Source organism: Lonchura striata, chromosome 4, assembly GCF_050655825.1.
Source record: "Lonchura striata isolate lonStrDom1 chromosome 4, ASM5065582v1, whole genome shotgun sequence".
Lineage (NCBI taxonomy): Eukaryota > Metazoa > Chordata > Aves > Passeriformes > Estrildidae > Lonchura > Lonchura striata.
In genome coordinates, this window is record NC_140706.1 from 49,296,632 (window position 1) to 49,317,609 (window position 20,978).

Here is a 20,978-nt window from a genome sequence, read left to right on the forward strand (position 1 = left end):
ACTTACCAATATCTTGATAGAGATCTTAATGGTGCTGCCTGATGAGATTGTCTCAGCTTGCCAATGAGTTGATTTTTAGCTGGGAGAGAAATGGAGGAGTTCTCCCAGTGGTTTGTATTTGTTCTTGGTCCAAACCAGCAAGGCTGGGCTACAGTGCATACTTAATTTCTGTGAGTTGGTGACAGAGTGGCATTTTAATGTGATCTTTGTATTTATTATTCACTCTGATTTGGCCAGCTGTGGTTGTTTCCCAAAGCACTTTTCCCGTGAGCTGCATTACGGCACATCGGTGTGCTCTGGACAGCCTGCCTCTGGACCAACCTAGCAGCATGCCCCAGATGCCCAGTGTCCCCAGAGCACGTGCCACAGGGCAGTTGTGCCTGGGCACCAAGTGCTGCACTTGTCTTGCCCTCAAAGAGCTGATTTTAAAATGCAGTACTTTGCTCAGTGGTGGCATTTGAATTTGCTGAGGGAGAGCTGCTGGAGCATTTGGACAAGCGCAGGTGGCACAGGTGCTGGCAGGAGCAGCAGCCATGGCTGTGACTGCAAGCTGCTCTGTGGGGTAACTGGAGGAGCCGGTTTGACCCTTCTAACAGAAGAGGCTCATCATGCAGGCACACCCCAGGTGGCCAGGGTGGGGCTGTTCTTGAGAAGTGATTAGCTTTATCAAAGAAGCAGCAATAATGTAGGAGAAAGTCTGTGTTCAACAGGTGGTGACACCCCTGCTGTTCTCCTGCCTGCATGTTAATTCCCTGCAAAACCTACTAACAAAGCTTTAAGTTGAAAAAGTTCTTCTTTCTTTCCCCCCCTCTCATGTTCAATCTGTTTCTATCCTTTTGGATGTTCTCTGCTTAATTTGTTTCTTTTCTATTTTTCAGACTTTACTTAAACGTTACATTTCCATTGATGCTTTAAAATGTTCTGTATTATTTATTTTCATTCTACATCACTGTACATCACTGATCTTTTTCTTTTCCCCTCATTGGAATTCATAAGAAGATCCCATTTATGCACAGCAGAAAGGTATTCAATAAGTTGGAAGGCTCAAGTTTTATTAATTTTCCTTATGCTTAGCTACATAATATACATTAGGATACCAGTGAGAGGTTTGGGGTTGACTTTTTTACTCAGCATTGTTTTAAATCTGTTCAATCCTACATCTCAGAGTATTGTCAGCATTTGTAGTATTTTTTCCTTGTTGTTCTTCTTAATCTGAGCATTTAAATTACCTTTCATATAAATCCTTCATATCCAGCTTCCAAATTGTGTTTTGATACCAATCCAAAATCCAATGGATAGAACCTGTTAAATCACTGAAGTAAGATTCAAAGCTTTTATATTACCCCTAAATACTTTTTACACTTCAAATTTAAACTTTTTTTAAAAGTTCCTTCATTCAAAAAGGGTTTGTTTAGATACTGGAAGATCTTTTAAAGTTATTTTCCAGCCTAAATGAGTCTATGGTTCTAAGAAAGGAAGGTAGAATCTTAAGAGGATATCAGGCAATGTTTGCAAGGGCTAAAATTAACCCTTTTACCTATAGCCAGTTGGTAGGTTTTGACCCATTTACTTTCACATAGATGTGTGCTTAAGTGTAGTTCAAGTAATTTATCAGGCTTGGCAGTAATAGTGAATGTCAAAATATTGAACTAGCCACACTTGGAATGTAAGTCTAAGATTTACAAGAAATCCACATACTGTGAGGTTTGTGATACTCAGTCAAAACTAACAGAGCAATAAAACATTGTGAATATCAGGTGCATTCGTTAATAAAGCCTGAGAGGATAAATAAAATTATTACTAATATTTACTAAACATATGTAATTTTCAGAGATTTTTTACATTAGGAAAATCAGTGGAGACCAAACTCTTTTAAGTATATTTTTTAATAACTTTTATGTGTATCAGTGAGATACAAAATACTCCCTTTGAGCCTGTTGTGTTTTATGATTAAGGAAGGGTTCTTTTCCTATTCTTATTTTTTATTTAAGTGTAGGACATTATATTTCACTTCAGTCATAAATTGTAGTTCCAGTTTTCAGTTCTCAAATATTCTAGACGTGGTCTTAGTTGCTGTTCAACTTTTTGAATATTCCTATAAGATACACCAGAGCAGTGTGGACTTGTAATAAGCAAGTAGGGATTGTGATGCTTAGGGGGAAGAAACGAAGACAAATCATGTTTAAGTGTTTTCAGAATGGGAAAGGCTGAAAACCATGTCTTGTCTGTCTTGAGAGTACAGTTCTGTGAGATCATAGTACTGAGGCAGAAAGGTACCACCTTCTGTTCCTGGAGAACCCAGCTGAATCAGTTCTGTTTTACTTAAACTTTTCATTAAGCTGTTTAAAGTATATTACATTAATTTAGTTACAGCTGAATTACAGCTGTTTCTCCCATTCTTTATTGTCTAGAATTAGGTATTTATGCCCAAGTGTTCTTATCTCTTTTTATCTTTATATGTTTTAATATTTAACATTTAATATTTTACGTTTTCCAGTGCACCATCACCTTTCCTGTTTTTGGCAGATAAACACACAGTTATCATTCCCCTTAGTCTTTGGCTATCCTGAAAAAAATCCATTGATGTCATTAATTCCATGACCTTGAGTTCCTGTCATAAGAGTTTTTCAGGGCAGGAAAGATGGTGTGTGGTGTTGTGAGGTGTTGGATTGCTGCATGCTGAAGCCAGTTCAGATTCCATTGCCACTCATCTGGTTTCATCCAAGCATATTCTTCACTAATGTTTTCCTCCTCATTTTTGCCCTTTTCTGCTGATTTATCTTCCCTGGTAGGCTCTAAAAATTTGATAAGATTTGAAAACGGAAATTTTCATTTTTGCCCTTGAATTTTGGAGTAGCAAATAAGGAAGCTTTACTGTGACGTGTAGTGGTGTCTGAACAGGCAGGAGTTGTCAGGCAGGTTAGCTGTCCTTCAGAAACCTTTAGGAGAAATCTTTGTGATGTATGTGTTGTGATTGTGATAATTAATGAAACTGCTTTTTCTGAGTATAACAGAAGATTTTCTTGGGGATGTGGGGGATCCTTTATAATAAATACTGTTTGCTCTTTCCATCCAGGTGGTTCTCTCTTGCATGTACAGATTTTGATGATATCTAAGTAACAAGTACACCTCAAACTCAGCCAAACTGTAGTCTATGTTACACTATGCCTTTTTTTTTTAAGGCAGAGTATTGTGTGAGTTCACAAATTTCAAAGCAATTGTAATTTTGAGCAGTCCATAGCAGTGATTAAAAGGAAGTTGCTCTGTGGAACTCTTTGCCACTGCCAGCCAACACAACCCCTGCTGTCTCATGCTCTTTTCCAGGGCTCTGCCCTTAGGTTGTATTATCTTTGAATAATTTTTAGCTAGGAATGAGAAAAAGTGTTTTCAGTCTTGATTACAAATGTGGCTTAGTTTGGCCAACTGTAGCATTAATATGATGTTTCTTGTATTTATTGTTGAGGGTATTTAGTGATGAATTGTTTACAAATCCCTATAACAGTTTTTAATATCTTTTCCATAGGCGCAACAGCTGCTGCTCGAAAGGAGGTTATAAGGAACAAGATACGAGCAATAGGAAAAATGGCTAGAGTTTTCTCAGTGCTAAGGTAAGGTTTTATGCTGGTTTAGGTTTTTTTTCGTGTTGAATGATATCTTAAAATGGTTAATTAGAGCACTCAACTGTTAATCAAATAGCAAATTTGCTATTTTAGTGTATCACCCAACTGGGTTCTACTGCAACCTTTTAGAGATTGTTTTATTTATACAATGATGCTATTTATTTTGGCTCTGAACAGTCTTCCTTGGAGCTTTTGCCAAATATAAAAAAAGACAAAAAAATCAGAAAAAAAAAATCCAATTACCTTTTTAAAAAACTTTTACTGACCAATTTTACTAATTAACTTTTAGCCACTGTGAGGCAAGCATTAAATATGGGTAAAGGGTATGTTATACATCACCTCTCATTAAAAAAGAAGTCAACGGTCACACTTTGTCACCCACAGATGTTGCCACAGCCACGAGTAACGATGACTAAAGATGAAAGTGGTAGGGTCATTTACCTAGAAATCCAGGAAATGGCTGTGCAGGCAACAGCACTTTGGGCTGCACTCCCCCAAACACATGAACATGAGTAACTAATTGCTACCCAATGTTTAGAACTCTCCATTTGATGTCTCTGAGCAGAAGAGAAAACATGCTGTACTGTGCTGAAGTCTAAATATAGAAAATACAGTTCTCCCTCCCTTTCAGCAAGCAGTTTTGTCCTCAGGAAGCTGGATGTTGGTCTGCTGGAGTCAGTTGATGGCTATTATGCTTAATGAAAAATCAAGAGCATTCTAAAACATTTACTGTTATGATTTCATGATTGATGTAAGAAGAATAAATAAAATAGTTACTTGAGTAATCTACTATTTAATTTCAGTGGAAACTGTCCAACTTGCTTGCTTTGAATGCAGCATGCCAGCAGTGGGCAGGTTGTCTGTAGGTGTTTGCATGGGCACAGCAGCTCACCCACGCCTTGCAGAGTGCAGCAGCATAGCTTTAAATAGCAAACTGAGATGGAGGACTGTACCTGGGGATCCCAAAGTGTTACAAGTGACTTACTGGTGATGCATGAGCTACTTCAAAGCAGTGCCCATAAAAAATAGTTTAGCATTATGCATTTCCCTAAACCAGATGGGGGAGCAATCAAATGTTTCCACCTGCTTCTCTGTACCAAGTCTGGCAGGGAGCCTGGAGGTGGCTGCTACCACCTTCATAAAACAGCACAACTATTTTTCTCTAATGATAGTTGAGTAAACAAAGTTTGGGAAATTTGGCTTTCTCCCATAACCTTGAACCACAGCTTCTGGATTTACTGTATTCCATTGTGAACTACCTTTTTAAAAATAGGATTAGTTCACAAGAATTGTGAACTTTAATAAGCAGAAGGATCTGAAACTGGATAATCAGCTGATATATTTGGGGTTTTACAACTCATAGATGATTGACATCAGCCATGTGTCAGACTTTTTCAAAGGGATCTGTAGGGCATATGCTTTTCAATGGTTTCAAGGATGGAAGAGGGATACAGAATAATTCCTGCATGTGCTCTGCCTACAATGATATGTATAAGCCTCATATTAAGTCTACCCCAGGCAAAACCACTACAGTCTTTAACAGCTCTTGATTATTGATGGTTCTGAAAGCTTTGCAGGAAAAACTGAAGATGAAGAGTAGATTTGTTCTCTATTAGCTTTAACCAGCAAATACAGCACATTCTCACTGTGATCCGAGGCATATTCAGCAATAAACAGGTACCTGTAATCAATGATTTTGGTGACAAATCTTCCAGGGGGATGAATGACATTTCATCCCAGCCACCACTGGGAATACCTGTTCTCTTTTTCTGTGAGAAAGGCTGATTCTCCTCAGCTAGGTGGCAGGCTGCTAGACAGTAAAAACTTCACAAGGTAATCTTGTAAACACTATTTCTGTAGAAAAGCCTGGGATATTTTTTGTGTCCTGCCAGCATAATCCAGGTAAGACACAAGTGTCAGGTAGTTGTGTGTAACCCTAAGAAGACTGCAGTAGCACCATAATCTATCATCTGTCTATATACCAGCCTGCTCTGGAAACCTTTGATGTTCCTGTTGGAGTCATTGTGTTTTATGAAGTTTATTTCACTAATTCTTGAAATCTTTCTGAATGATTAGCACCTAATCTGATCATCTGCAAAGAATTTAGTCATCTCTTCTTTGGGCTCGAGTGGTCCCTTTCCTCGAGGATGTAACTTGAATGTAAATGAAATAATTACAGCCATTTTAGTGGAAAAAAAATTGATATCAGAATAGTATTGTTTTGAGTTTCAGATGTTATAAATGAGCTTTGATGAAAATAGAAATTATAGAAAGATTGTCTTTGACTAAATAGAAGACTTCACGATTCCTTGTCGTTGTCTCTCTCCAACTTTGTTTCTCAAGTCTGATTTTTCTTTTGGTATATTTAGACTGGAGAGAGGTAAATAAAATACTTATCAGTCTATTATCCTTTTTTTTTTTGAAATAGAAATAAATGACATCAAATAGAAATTAAGGAACACCATCTCAATATTTGTGACACATGTCTGTCTTGTGCATATGTGGTTTAAAGACAGTAAAAATACAGTCAGTAAACTTTACCCATGAGGGTGAAGCTAAAAGTACCATTGCAGTTTAATTAAAAAAAAAAAGAAAGATATGTAATGCACTTAATAACTGAGTGAAAGCAAAAGCTTTGCTGTGTAACTGTTGATGATTAAAATACTATATTAATTCTGAAAATATTTTGGTCTTGTGTTAGTTCTAATTGCTTGGGAAACTTGCAAGCAAAATGGTCACAATTTGATTTTGACTATTACATAATGAAAAGTGAGTGCAAGCAGAATTATTTTCAAACTAAAAATAGAACTTGAAGAGTATATGTAGTAGGTAAACAAGAGTTGTTTCAAATACGTGAGTCATTCAGGGCATGTAGGTCCAAAGAAAATTGTAAGTAGTAGAATTGCTGAGAGACAGTTTTTGTAGACAAAACCACATTATCCTCAAGTGAATGTGGAACTAAATTTTTTCTTTGTATTTGCTTCCTCCAGCTTAATGTCATTATATACTTCAAAGTGAAGCACTTCAAAATAGGCTTCTCTTAACGAATTGGGGTCAATTTTGCCGCTGAGAAAATATGTCATCACAGACAGCATTACAGTCCTTGTAGAAATCTTTACTTAAAGACTTCTCTGGATAGAGCTACTGTATTCTTCTAGCCACGCATTTTAAAATTCTATGTATTTGGAGACCAGCAAAGCATATTTTGATTTCCTAAAACAATTTTGTTTAATCCATATTATTTCCAGCATACAAAACAATTAAGGGCAGTACTAGCAAGGATGGAAGTGCTTATTAATTTTAATGGGCTTTTAGTTGTCTTTCTTTAAGTGGTTGGTGATCAACAATAAATAATGCACCTGCCTGCTAGTGCAGACAAGAGCCCACTAACAGTTCAAGTTGATTTTGGATCACACAGTGTAAAATGCCTACATGCATTGCTGGCACTGTCTGGTACTTCTGGTCCTTCTCCTGTCAGATTTGAGTTGACAGATGTATTGTTCTGTAGGTACAGGTTATATCATTAACTACAGTAGGAGTTGCATAAGGTGTTATGCAAAGGTTAACCATATACACAGCAGTGAAGGGGACTTCACTGGTGTTGATGTTATCAGCAAATTCAGTCTCTCTTGGCAAGGAGATTGGAGATGACAAAATCATTGCATGTAAAATCATTGTATGTGTAGCTTAAGATGTCTAAAGCATATCTTGTGTTTTTTTAAAAAGACATTTACTTACTTATGGTGGTTTTATTTTTCATTTCTTTTTTAATATTTGCAGAGAAGAGAGTGAGAGTGTGCTGACGCTGAAAGGCTTGACTCCAACAGGAATGCTGCCCAGTGGTGTGCTCTCTGGAGGAAAGCAAACACTGCAAAGCGGTAAGCCTGTTTGCCTGTGTGTCTTGTCCTGTGTACAAAAAACAATTCGTTTTCAACTGCAGAACCTAAGAAAATAACCACAGCTGTCTCAGAAAAAAACAACAAAGAACAGAAAAAAAACAGGCAGCTTGTTGTGCTGGAGCATTTGAGAGCAGTTCATGTAAGGCCACATCTCAAGACTTACTACATACCATCAATTCTCAGAGAAAGGGTGGGAGGGGGGAGCCCCTGAAAAATCAACTATTTGGAATGGTAGCTCAGAATTCTATGTGAATGTACTCTTTCCACAGTTCAGAGCATCTTTTGGGTTTTTTTTTAAAGAGCCACTCTTGATACATGGAGTAGTGAAGGGTTTGGCTTAGCTAATGACAATCAAACTCTTATTTTATCTGCTTTGTTCTTCCTCATAGAGAGCCACCAATGGAAAATAGGTCTAGAATTAGATTTTCTCTCCTAGAAATTCTAGGCGACCACATGAGAACAATTCCACTCTGATTTTAGCCCAAGTGAAGGGAGGCTTTTACAAACACCATCTTTGCCTTGTACACAAACACAATACAGATTGTCAGTTTTATACCAAGTGGTTTCTTGTTACAAGAAATTGGTAAGTCTGTGGTAGGGCTGCCTTTGTTTCCTTTTGGAATAAGGAGTGCGAAGTGTTTAATTTATTACTGGAAGCTCTCAATTTTTTCTGTTTGTACTGCTGTAGATTATATTGCAGGCATGCATAAAGGTCTGTCATTTATTGAGGTTCTGTTGGCAATAGATGTACGAAATAGAAATGCTTTATAACCTTGACACAGTCTCAGCCTCTTGTTTTCCCGTTTCCTTCCTGGAGCATTCTTTCTCTGTATTTTTCCCTTTACTGTCTCTTTTATCTAGAAGATTCAGGTATACGGTGGTAAACCTCCTTTTCCCCTTTTTTCCCCTTTTTTCTTGTTGATGACTTGTGTGTTATGGACATAGTAACGTTCTGCTTTGGAAATGCTGCAATATGATTTCACAGGAGGCCTTTCTTCACGGGTTTGTGATCTTCAGCTAGGCTTTTCTCCACATAGTTGTTTTACATTTGTCAGAAAATTTGGTCCAAGGAAACTGCTATTGTTGCCCTGGCAAAATATTAGGAATAGAAATGAATTTGAGAAAATTGCCAGATGCTCTTGTTACAATGGCTAAAAGGAAAATCTCCTCATACTGCAGTATTCTGGCTCAGTAAAACATTACTATACACAAGCTTCTGCATTAGTTAACACATAGTATCCCATTCACCAAATACTCTGAAGTTCATATAGTTTCTGTTAAGCACACATATTGCCATATGTATTAACAGAAAATGTGAGTAGTATGTTCTGTTGTGGAAGTATGCATTTTAGTCGTCATTTTTTCTAATGTGTCAGTGCTGGTTTGGATCTGGTTATTAATTTTAATTTTTCATCCTAGTTATCATGTTTCCTTTTAAGTTTGCATTGGTTTTGTTCCTTGTTTTTTGGCCATCTCTCTTGCTCTGCTGCTTGAGAAGCATAGGCTTACCTTGGTGCATGAGGGTTAAATCCTTTCATTTCCCCATGCAGCAAGATAATAGCATAGATATTTTAGAATATATCTTAATCCATATTTAACATCCTAGCTGGGGAAAAAAAAAACCAAACAAAAATTGGTTTTATGTAGGAGAAAACAAGACAAAAAAGAAGAGAGGACTTCCTGAAATCTTTATTTCTTAAGGTATTCTCTAAACCAGAGAAATTCTTGAAAATCAAAATTCCTTTAAAATATTTTCTATATTGGATTTCATTTAATGAATTGCATCAGCTTCTAAATCTCTGAGTGTAAAAAAAAATGCATACCAAAGCAGATGGGTAAAATTCAAATGGAAGTATGTTTAAGAACGATTTATGATTTCACAACAGTGGTAACATGCTATTCATAATATTGCAACGATCTCCCAGTTATAAGCTCTGCTCTCTCTGACCAGGATTTGCAACTTTGGAGGTCCAACAGTCAATCTTAGATCTGCATCCATTGATTTAAATAAAATATTAGTAAAATGTTGTTTTTCAGAGACTGGATTGGCAAAAATAAAGTTTACAGATGGAGCAGACTGGGCAAAGTTGTAAGCAAAGGCAAAGCTTTCTGAGCATCCCATGCTGTGGGGATGTTTCTTTTAGTCAGGAGAGAGGAAAAAATAATTCTGTTAAGTTGTATATGGAATTCCTTTGCCTTCTACTAGCATCAGTACTTTTCAAGCTGATGTTTTAAGTTGTATGAATTTTGTGTGATGGCTTTATGCCATTTTTTATTCTCTTTTGACAGGGCAAGTTAAACTGCTCTTACTGAGAGCTGGGACAATTACATAATGACCTTTTCAGGTCAGATGTGCAATATGGAAGACATTTACATTTTGCAGTTCTTTTGAGTCAAAAGAAAACTTCTTAAATGTGTCTTTAAAAATTTTAGTTTGTGAAACTTCTGCTTCAAAACAAACTCTAGCTTAATTCAATCTGCAAATTATTGTTTTTGTGTAAACATTTCTCTTGTGTGTCTGTTTTGCCAAAATCCAGCACTTACAGTAACATTAGTGTTGTAGCTCCTTTGCTATTCACTGACTTGTTCTTAGAGTTGAAATCCTCTGCTCATTTTTTCTCATTCGTTTTGCTACCCCTTTCTTCTCTTCAGCTACTGTTGAGGCTATTGAGGCTGATGAAGGTAAATTGGCCAGTCCCCTTTCTGTTGGTGCCACAACAGATAAGGGCTCTGCTGGGTGTATTCATTTTGCTGTAGCTTGTACAGATTGTGTGGGTGTTGGGCTAACAATTGTGGCTCGGTATTAACCAAAATGTAATTGCTTTAAAGGGGAAAGTGGTTTTTTTTGTTTTTCTTTCTGTTGCTGCTCTTGAGGTTTTTCTCTAAGTTACAAACATGTTGGAATTGCTGTATGTTGAACTAAGCACTGAGTAATGCCACAGGAGGAGATCAGGGAACTCAGATTTCATGGGACATAACTTGGCAGCAACTCGTAAATGCTTTGTGACACATAGCTCAAAAGCTGTGCGCTGGAGGCTGGCTCAAACTATGCTCAGCAATTTCTGGTCAAAGAAAACACATAGCTTTTTATATATTCTCTCCTTTTGTTGTTGTTTCTGTTCCACTTTTTCTTTATTTATGCTTCAGTTTATTTCCTTTCTTTTAGGTCACTAGTAAAAAAAAAATATTGGTCATTTGTTATAGTACAGCATGTTTCTGTTTCCCTTTAAAATTAAAACAACATGAGACATTTGTCTGCAAGATGTCTGCTTCTTTTGGTAGTGGCAGTTTACACACATTGGAGCAACCATTAACACAGGCACCATTTTAACTGCATATAAAGTGACTGGCTGCCTTAGAAGAGTTCTGAACGTTCAGTATTGAAAACTGGTGTTTTATTGACAGACCTCTTAATTTAACTCTTAACAAGTTTTAGCACTTGAGGTAAAATCTAAGTAACCGTGTATTGCAACGTAGATGTACAATATTATGTAGATGTTCAGTATTATAAAGTTTCGGAAGAAGACTTTTCAGAATTCCAGAATTCCCCTTTAAAACAAAATTCTTCAGTTGTATTTTGTTCTTGCCCCTCTCAAATTTTCTTTGGGTATTTTTTTTTTTTTAGTTAATTAAAAAAAAAATCTGGTGACTGTTGTCCTTTAAGATGTGCCCTTTTGGCCAGTTGAATTTGTTTTTGAATTTTTTAAAGCAGTGAATAAAATTACAGAACAAACAAGTAAGAGAAAATACAACTGCTTTCTAAATAGCAGTGAGTGAGCTGCTATTTATGTTGGAATTATCTATTCCTATTGGCAATCTCTAATCTGCAGTGTGCATTCTTGTTGACAGTTTGGCTGTTTTCTGTGATTTTCTGTGACTATGTGTTGTGTTTTAGTAGACTCTCAATGTAACCTGCTAATATTCGTTGTCTGATCAGCAACTACAGCAGAGCACCTTCCTTAGTGTTACAGACAATAATGTGTCTACTGGAAATACAATCCCTTAACGTGTCCCTGTGCCAGCAACATGCACCCCTCCAAGTTCATTCTTGATTTGCCATCCTTGCTAGTTAGACACCGTCACCATAAGTCACAACTACTGCTCTACACAGCTGAAGCTTCTGATGGAGAAGTTTCACCAGTTGTCCTTCAGGGCCCAGTAACACCAACTGGGCTGTGCTGCTGGCAAGCTCCAGGACACGGCAACTGCTTCAGCTTCGATGCAGCCATCCATTAAACTGTTGCTTTAAGGGATTGGCATGGGTGCTTGTTAGACATTTTCATTTTGTGGTGGAAGGTAAATTTTAAAAAAAGCCAAGCCAAAAGGCAAACCTTAAGAAAACTCACTGTACAACCTGTTCTTTTTTCACTGCTCAGTCCCTGCTCACTTGACTAATCACCATTATGTTGTTGTTTTTCTGAGTTGAAGTATAATACATGTTAAAAACCATGCACTTCACAAAGTTCCAATGAAACATTTGTGAAACTGGCTAAAGAACTAAATCCTGAGACAAACAGGATCTATCATTTTTCACAGGAAAGGTTGGCACAACCAGCATGAAAAAATGCCTTTTCTTGCTCCCCACTAAATACAAGGAGTGGTAGCTTGGTACCTGGGATGTTCTGGGGTTTTGGATGTGTTTTTAACAGAAGTTACCAGCTTGTCCAGAATTGGGACTGAACATAAGAAGGAGAGTACTTGGGGGTAAGGAGAAGAGAAAATCGGAGAACAAATACTGAATTGGATCCCTGAAACTCCCCTACTGTTTTCTCCCCTGGGAGTTTGCAGTTTCCTGGTCCTAAGGCACCATTTCTGCTCTATGGTGTGTTATGATAGAAGCCTAGCAGAAATTCCAGTTCCGGAAGTGCAGTGCATTGATTTGGTACAGATAAGAGAAAAAACGCACAGAAGGCTGATCTACGGGGCTGTGACCTGCTGTTTGCCTACAGTGCTTTTTTTCTCTTTTGATTTAAACCTAAAGATCTGCAACACTTCAATTGGAGAGAGACTAAAATAAAAATCACAGTCTGTGAAAACATTCTTCAGCCTGTGGCTTCCTTCAGAGGTTAGTATGGCCTCACAAATGTCACTGCTAAAAGGCAGATCATAATTCCTCAGGATCAGCTGGAACTTTGGTCCTTTGTCAGTGTGTTTCCTAAGCTAAACTGTATAGGTGTTCCAAAATGACAGTATCCCTGATCCATGTTGCAGTGTTCCTGCCGTTTGACTCAAGCTGCTTTCTAGTAGTCCAGGGTTGTATCAGGGGGGATAATTGCCCCAAGCAATCAACAAGCAGCTCACCTGTGTTGAGAACAAAAGGCAACTTGTTGTAGGGTCACCCCAGATCTTCCCTAGCTTTGATGTATATCCCACAACGTGGCCTCACCGTGTCATCGCCATCTGGAAGTAGTCAGCACTTCTTGCATGATCTTTGGAAGTCAGGTGGGAGTTTTGCCTGATGAAGAGCATTAGGGCAAGGCATAGTGTCCTTAAGGCTGTAAGTGATAAAGCAAATGGCAACTCAGCAGCTCACGGCTGTGCCCTCAGCATGGTTCCAAAGTGCAAACTGTAGTTTCATGTCAGCGTCTTGGTGTTCTAAGCTGAACCCCAGCAGACAACAAAATACTGGAAGTTGATTATGTTGAAAACAATAGTTGTGTTGGAAGGGACGGTGATGGTGAGCCCCCAGCTCTTTATGAGTGTGGTAAGGAGTTGGTGGTGGTGTCAGATGTTCTCATTGCTGCCTTCCCAAAGAAGGACTCTCACACTTGTTGCTAAATTGGGGGAAAAGCTGCTGAGAGTTTTATCTTGCTAATTTTATTTTTCAATAATCCTTTATTTAGCTATCAAAGGATTTTCACCCCAGCATAAGATCACTAGCTTCGAAGAGGCCAAAGGCTTAGATCGAATTAATGAGCGAATGCCTCCGCGCAGAGACGTGCCATCTGATGCCAACCTTAACTCCATCAACAAGGCAATCTCCACAGAGACTAATGGCACGGACAGCAACGGCAGTAATAGCAGCAATATCCAGTGACCACTGTCCAGGAGGGGGGTTGAGCTGCAGGGCGCGATGGGGTTGCTGCACGTCAGCACTGGGATGTTCTTGCCTCTGATAATAGCTTATTTGCTCTGGGGGCCAGCTGTTGGATTCAGTTTACAAAAATCATCAACAAAGAGATCGTCAACTTTAATTTGGTGGGAGGGCGGGTGGGGGAGAGACACCTCCTTTGGATATGCCTTTAAATGCTTGTAGAAAAATGAGAGCTCATGCTGGTATATATTGCAAAGTTAGGGGAATGAACATGTTTTCCTACTGCATTGGGAACGTCTAGCAATGTTACTGAAAGGCCTTTTATTATGTTACTGGACATGAAAACTTTGTTTAATTTCTTACTAACTATTGTACGTTTACAGTTGCAGCACTCAACATCTACAACATCGAAACATTTTTAACAAAATGTACAAACTAAATAAGGACTATTTATTGATAATGTTTTGCTACTCTTGTCAGACAATGGCTATGAAATAAATTAGGCACTCTTTAAAAATATAGTGAAAAAAAGAAAAAAAAAAGTTGGAAATTTGTTTAAAATGCCAAAAAAAAAAAAGAGAGAGAGAGAGTGAGAGAGAGCGAGCGAGAGCGAAGTTTAATTTTGTACAGATTATGCTTACCTCAGGTTTCTTTAGTGTGCTTCAATGCCCTTCTTTAAATATAACACTTACTTTACTAATTTGGCAGCAATTATCTTTTTCTTTGTTAAAAAAAAAACTGGAATAATAACATTTATCTTTTTTTGCTGTTTATATTTAGGGGGGTTTGGTTTGGGAGGTTTTCTGGGGGTTTTTTGGTAAAACAAGTCTTGGTTGTGGCTTGCTAAATTTAAATATTTATGAGTGGTGCATTTTTAAGTATAGTGAACAAGACACCATATTAAGTGCAGTGAAAAGCATCTATATTCTGTAAAAATCTGCCTATGCATGTTTTTTAAGAAAAAATGGCTGTATAGGCCTGTATGGGACTGTAATGCGCTTAGTGGTCTGACTTATACTGGAAATGTATGTATACTGGCGTACTTTATATTCTCTAAAAAGAAAATGCTTAATGCCTTTGAAATTTTGTAATCAAAAAAAAAGCTTTGAAAAATCTAAGGGGGGAGAGTATTCTTAAAGTTTTTAACATAAGCTTGTCAGTGCACATATAGATGGGTAGCATGTTTAGCAAACCTTGTGAAATTTAAATAAGTTTGTAGTTACATGTGAAATTCTAAATGCATGATAACTGTTAATGTCATAATGGTTTAGTCATTTTGTTCTGTTTTGTTATGTGCCACAAAATGCGTAATTTTTTCACTTTTTTCCCTTTGTATATCAGTTACGGGTTTCAACTGGTTCATTCTAAAAAAGAAAAGGAAACAAAACAAACAGTCCATTGATATTTTTTAACAATTGTATAAGTGCCCAAGTAATTCACTACAGCCTACAGCCTTGCCTTTGTAATTTGACTTCGAAATGTTGGCAATCAAAGCATGCACTTGTAACAATGAAAGAAGCATTTTATATTACTACTCAATAAAAATGTGCATGAACTTAAGCATTCTGCCCTTTCTTGCTGTCTCAGGGGCAGAAGCACGCGGGCACCACACACACGTGCTTCTTGCTCTCTTTTGCTTTGGACAGGAGAGGACTTCTGCTGTAACAGATGAGTGACTTGTTTCACAATTCAAGGTCAGTTCTTTACTAAGAAATAAACCCATGTATTACCCAGGTGTTCTAGGCTACTGAATGTCTGCAGACTTCCCCCAAGGTCTGGTTAGAATGTTGGGTTTTCACTAAAATGAGCAAGATTTTACTTCTACTCAACAAGTAGAGTGCACAAGACAAATAAGCCCTCTGTGTGTTTTCCCTTATCTGGAGTGTTTGAAAAGGTCAACGAGTATTGAGTATCATTACAATGATTACAATTTTATTTCAAATGCTCTCTTTTTTAGTCAGAGAAGAACTGTCAAAACTCTGCCTTCTCACTTTCTCTCTAAGTGTGCTCAGCATCCTTCCCAAGTCCATCATCCTGCGAAGAACTGACAAATGATGCCAAATGGTGCAATGATGTGGGTATTGCCTTAGCCCTTCTTTCAGGTACCATTATTAAATATAGGCTCAATGCCTGCTTTTTTATGTTTTTCCCATTTTAGCTCTTACTAATTTTGACTAATTTTGACAAAGTATGACAGGTGGTAAAAATAAAGAGGTTTCATAATATCTGGGACTATTTCAGATGTAATTTTTCATTTCAGATTGTGTAGAGGTACAGCACAGACGCATAGAGTCTGTGTGTTCATCTGTTTGTCCCCCTGGTTCACGGGCACGCTGTGTGCAGAAGGGAATGGTGACAATTTGCATAACCTCTTTGCTGGCCCACTGAGCCCTGTGTGCTCACTGAACACCACAGGTTACCTGAGGTAAGTTCTGTGGAGATGCCTTGTGCCACACACAGCAGCACTGCTGGGCAGCACAGCAGCATCTGCTGTCTGCTTGCTTTTCACTTGGGCCCTGGCGCTTCCGCCAGCCAGTCTGACAGTGCAGAAGGGGGTTTTCTGCTCAGCAGTGACTGTGCTTAGGCTCTCAGTTGGTAGATTTAACCCAAAAAGTCTGTGCTACCAATCAGCAGTGGGGCTGGAAATGTCTGATGTAGTTGCTGATGAGTTTATTAGGTAAGCAAGTCAGCCCGGGATGAGTGATCCACTAGGGAATGTACAAAGTATCTGCTCACAAAGGAGATTTTGGAACTTTTTGCGTCTCAGAAGAATGAGAAGTGTCCAGAGTATGGAAAACAGCAGTGTCCTGTGTATCCAGGTAAGATGGCCTGGCCCCTTCCTGAGGCAAGCCCTGCTGTTCTGCTGAGGGGCAGTTTCTGGATGGCTCCAAGGGATAATCTAAGCTATACCCAAATGTTCCTGGAAGGACCAAAAACAATTTCCAAAGCTTGTCTTGTTTCAGGGCATCCAATCTCTTCCAGCTTTCCTTCTTTTTTCTTAATGCAGAAGGAACTGTGGATGAATTTGAAGAAAAACCCTGCTGCCACTGAAGGCTGAGTTTTGGATTCTGTGGCCTCATCAGTGACATGTCATGCACAGGACTGTCTCCCAGTACAGATTTCCTTCTTACCAAATACCCCACCTTAATGCCAAAATCATCATTGGTGCCTACTTGAGAGATTTACTGTATTTTTTAACCACTTGAATCTTGCTGTGTGAGATAGTGTTTGATGTAGTGTCTTATATTTTCTGCACTATCATAATTTTGCTTTTCAACAGCTATTAAGCATGAAGTGCATTAGCTCTTACTGTATATTTTTTTGCAGAAGACAGCATTCCATTTTTTTCTGAATTTTCCTCGAAAACTGCAGTAGATTTAACCCTACTTAAGCTTGTGCCAGTGTTGCCAACTGTTGGGCACAGGTAGAAATTCTTTCAGCATTTTCCTCTTCTGAAGCCTCTAGAGAAGTCCTGACCTCTGTCCTCCCTAGCTTAAGATTTTAGTGAAGTTGCATTCAGAGTGTAAAATAATGAAAAATTGGGGGCATTTTCTGAATTTACAATTTTAGTCCTTAGAAATCAGTTTCCCTTCTTTTTTCAAGATACTGTTGCTCAGATTAGTCAGATTGATGAGTCTTAGTCTTCCCACTTCTTTGACTAAGAGAGGGATGTGAGACTCAGCTATTCCAAATGTTAAAAAAACCACAAGCACCAAAACAACCATTTGAAAAATAGTTTTCGGTTTGCTTTCTTAGTTGCTTTTGAAATGATGTTTAATCCCCTTAAAAGTGGCCATTTTAGGCATACAAAAGGATGAGCTTTCTTGGTCTTCAGTGATTTTGGAAAAAATATATCTGCATTCACATTTTCATATGTAAATGTTCAGGCTTGTAGGCACTTTCCTGGCAGTAAAAAAAGATGATCTGATGGAGCTGGAGATAGGGGTTGGGGTTTTGTGTCTTGCTGAGCTGACATTGCAGTATCAGGCCTGCTAAACTTTATAAAAGAAAAATTTTTTGAGGCCCTGATTTTTTTTTAAATATTTTTAAATAACTCAAGAACAGTTTCAGTTTTACATGTGACACCAGGTTTCATCAGGATGACAGAAAGCTGTGTGCTCTGGGCAGTTTTCTGCCAAAGATTGCAAAGGCAAGGGCTGCCTTGGCTCTGTCATCCCTGTCAGAATCTTGTTTTAGGTAAAGTAACTTGGCAAAGATTGTACTAAAGGACTGATTTAGCCGCCAGTGGGAAGCCTGCAGGCATGGTGACAGACATGACAGTGTCTGCTCCTTTGTGCAGCCCCACTTGTGGCCATCACTAGTTGCTCTGGGATTCCCCATGGCCCCCTTCCCTTTTGGGGTTGTCTGCTGGAAGTTTGGGTCTGGATACCCAGTTGGGCAATTCTTACTACAGCAAGACTTGAGCAAGAGGTGGTTGTTTTGTATTTTAGCTTTTACATTCTTGAGGCAGTTGATGCTGATGACCATGCTGTGATTGAGCAAGCTCACTGCTCTCAACATTTGGTTATTTAATAATCTCCTTTGCTTTAAATGAGCAGTTGAACACTGTGACCTGGGCTAATTTCCTAGTGTTCTATGCCAGAGGAGACTGGCATAGATCATTACTGCTGTTACATGACAGCTTTGAGAGTCACTGAGGCCAGCAGATACTGCTGAGACCGGCTCACGGAGGATCAGGTGGAACATGATTTGGGCCATGTATGGTCAGGTCTTGAGTATCTGTAAGGATGAAGATTCTGCATCCTCTCTGGGCAAACTGTGCCAGTGCTTGAAAGCTCTTAAAGTACAGAAGATTTTTTTTCTTACATTTAAAAATTTGCTGTATTTCTGTTTGTGTCTCTTGGCTTTTATCCTGTTGCCAGGCCTCACCAAGAAGAGTTTGGCTCTTTCCTTTTGCTCCCCTCATCAAGTACTTACACACCTTGTCTCCAGGCTGAGCAGCCCCAGCTCTCTCCATCTCTTCAGGTCTTCCAGTCCCTTAATCACCTTTGTGGTCCTTCATTGAACTCACTCCATTAAGTCCATGTCTGTCTTGTGCTGGAGAGCCCAGACCTGGATACGGCTCTCCAGGTGTGTCTAACCAGTGGAGAGTGAGGGGGGGAAAAGACTTGACCTGGTTGCCTGTATGTGCCATTAAATTTCCACAGTATATGCCAGTAATTTAAGACAAGTAAAGACATTTCTGACATTGTAAGTTGCAGAGATGAGAGCTATACCTCAGAAAGTGGAAGAAGCAGAGGGACATTGCAAGTGCAGAGCTGAGATATATTAAGGTACAGATCCAAGAAGGTAAGAGAAAATCAATGCCCTGCCCGACTGAGAGTACAGTGAAAGACTGGAATAATAGTTGTTTGCCAGGTTTGGTAACAAATTTTATTGCCAGATTATACAGGTAAGTGTCAATTGCAAGAAGGAGATCCCTCTTCACTCTTTGTCCATTCCCGTGTCCTACCTACTGCTGATCCTTCAGAAGGTGAAGGTGTCATGAAAAAAGTCTCAGCAAATTTGTACAGAGGGAAATAGTCCCTTCCTGCATTCAGCAAGCAAGTGGCTGAAGCATGTGATGTGTATAAAGTCATTATCGTGGTGCAGATCTGCACGTTATCCGGGCATCACATAAGTGAGAGATCTTGTGCCTCCCTGGGGAGGAAGAAGTAACCTTCTGACAAGGTTGCCTGAGGAAGAGGTGATTTGTTTATCTGTCACTTGGCTGTTTATTGTTTTCAGTACATATTTAATAAGCTTTGTACTCAGACTGCATTTTTCTAAGGAGCAAGAGCACTCCGAAGGGAATATGGGTCTGACACTCTGGCGGAGCTTAAATAAAGCTGCAGAGCTGATGGACTGAGAAGGCCCTGCAGCCATGGACCAGAGTGCCAGAGAAAGGAAAGGAATGAGTCGCGGAACTGGGAGGAGAGATTGGGTTATTTATTTCATTCTGTTTTCAAGGTAGCTAGGAGAAGAGATGATGGTAGCAGTGCTACACTGCAAGTCTGAGATGATGAGGTAAGGAAGCTGTACCAAGCTCCCAGGGCTCTGAATAGGCCATGACAGAAACTAGGCTGATAAAATTCACCTTAGACTAGATGTGCACTTAAAAATTGTAGTGGAGTTCAGGTGCTGACCTGAAGGCAGAAAAGAAAGCAGGCAATGGCATGGCAAATAAAGTTTTGGCGGGCAGACCTGTGATAAGGAACAAGCTGGGATTCAGAGCCCTGGCAGAGGAAGAAGCACAGATTGTGGAATAGAGTGATTCATTTATTACATGCTGAAGAGTTGAATCAGTTCAGCCTTGGTGCAAGGATGATATTACTAAGGAGTTTGGACCTTGTACAAGGGAGTTGCCATGAAGTCAGCTGGGATGACTGGCTAAAGCCTGGGCTCTCTGCAGGATAGGAGGGCAGAAATTGAGGACCTTAAATCTCAACTAGCTGTGTATGGTAAGGTTTGCAACTAACAATGTCAGAGAAAAATAAAAAGCTAACACGGAATGGAAAAATGACCTGTTAGCTGAGTAATCTGGACGTAACCAGTAATGTCTGGGAATACAGTAAAAACCAGCATGAGTCCAGCTAAGTTATCTTTGCTGATCATGGTTGAAAAGCAGAAGAAAACTTTTCCAGGCACTTGAATAGAAAAAGCAAGGTTAAATAAGTGGGAAATGATGCAATGAGGATAAGGGAGAGGTCTAAAGTATTGGCTAAAGGACTGTGGAAGGAAAGCCAAGAATGAGATTTAGGGAATGGAAACGAGGACTACAGGAGTCAAGACAGAAGCAAGTTAAGAGTTGAAAGCACTTATTCCAAGAAATTGCAAAAGTTTCTTTCCTAGTCACAATAGAAAACGCCACATTTGCTTGCTCATCAAATAGCAATGTTCTTTAACAGCTCTCTAAATAGGTGGTATGTTTTGAAAATATACTTGGAGAATATGTAAGTACAGAAATTTATATAAATCAGGAGCAATCACAGGGTGGTTGGTCTCAGTGTAATCATATGTAAGGATTTAAATCTTGAAGGAACTACTGATCATAATGTGTGTGAGGGGCTGCTTGCTGCAGTACTGTGGGGCAAACAGACACAAATGGTGACTGTTAGGAGCACCTGCATGAAAGCTGAAGCGGAAAGGAGCCAGATGGAGGGAAGATCACAACATTGTCAACGTTAGAGAGGAAGTTATAGATACCAAAAAGGTTCCTCAGATGCAGCAGATAGAAATTTAGCCAAGCAAGAAATGCTTCTGTAAGTTTGTTTCATGCTTCCTTTTTTGCATCTGCCTCTGTCCACTTTCAACTTTCTTAGGTGAGACTAGGTGAGATTTTTCCTAGGTTTAAATTTTCCTAGAGAGACTAGGATTACTGAGAAGCATCAGGATTTCCTAGCAGGGATCTCTGTTGGAGGGAAG

At 39.0% G+C, this 20,978-nt stretch overlaps 1 protein-coding gene across 5 annotated transcripts in view; it reads left to right on the forward strand.

Moving 5' to 3' along the window:
• The window catches only part of PPP3CA (protein phosphatase 3 catalytic subunit alpha), a 170,099-nt gene extending 154,991 nt beyond the window's left edge, over positions 1-15,108 (forward strand). For 3 of the 5 annotated variants that reach the window (XM_021531440.4, XM_085579038.1, XM_085579039.1), the window contains exons 11-14: positions 3,524-3,608; positions 7,401-7,498; positions 10,172-10,201; positions 13,363-15,108. In XM_021531440.4, the coding sequence (XP_021387115.1) occupies positions 3,524-3,608; positions 7,401-7,498; positions 10,172-10,201; positions 13,363-13,556 (407 nt within the window). In that variant the 3' untranslated portion in view covers positions 13,557-15,108. The remainder of the gene's footprint in view (positions 1-3,523; positions 3,609-7,400; positions 7,499-10,171; positions 10,202-13,362) is intronic. The other 2 variants (XM_021531441.4, XM_085579040.1) reach the window with 1 other exon arrangement.
• The last annotated feature ends 5,870 nt before the right edge of the window (positions 15,109-20,978 follow it).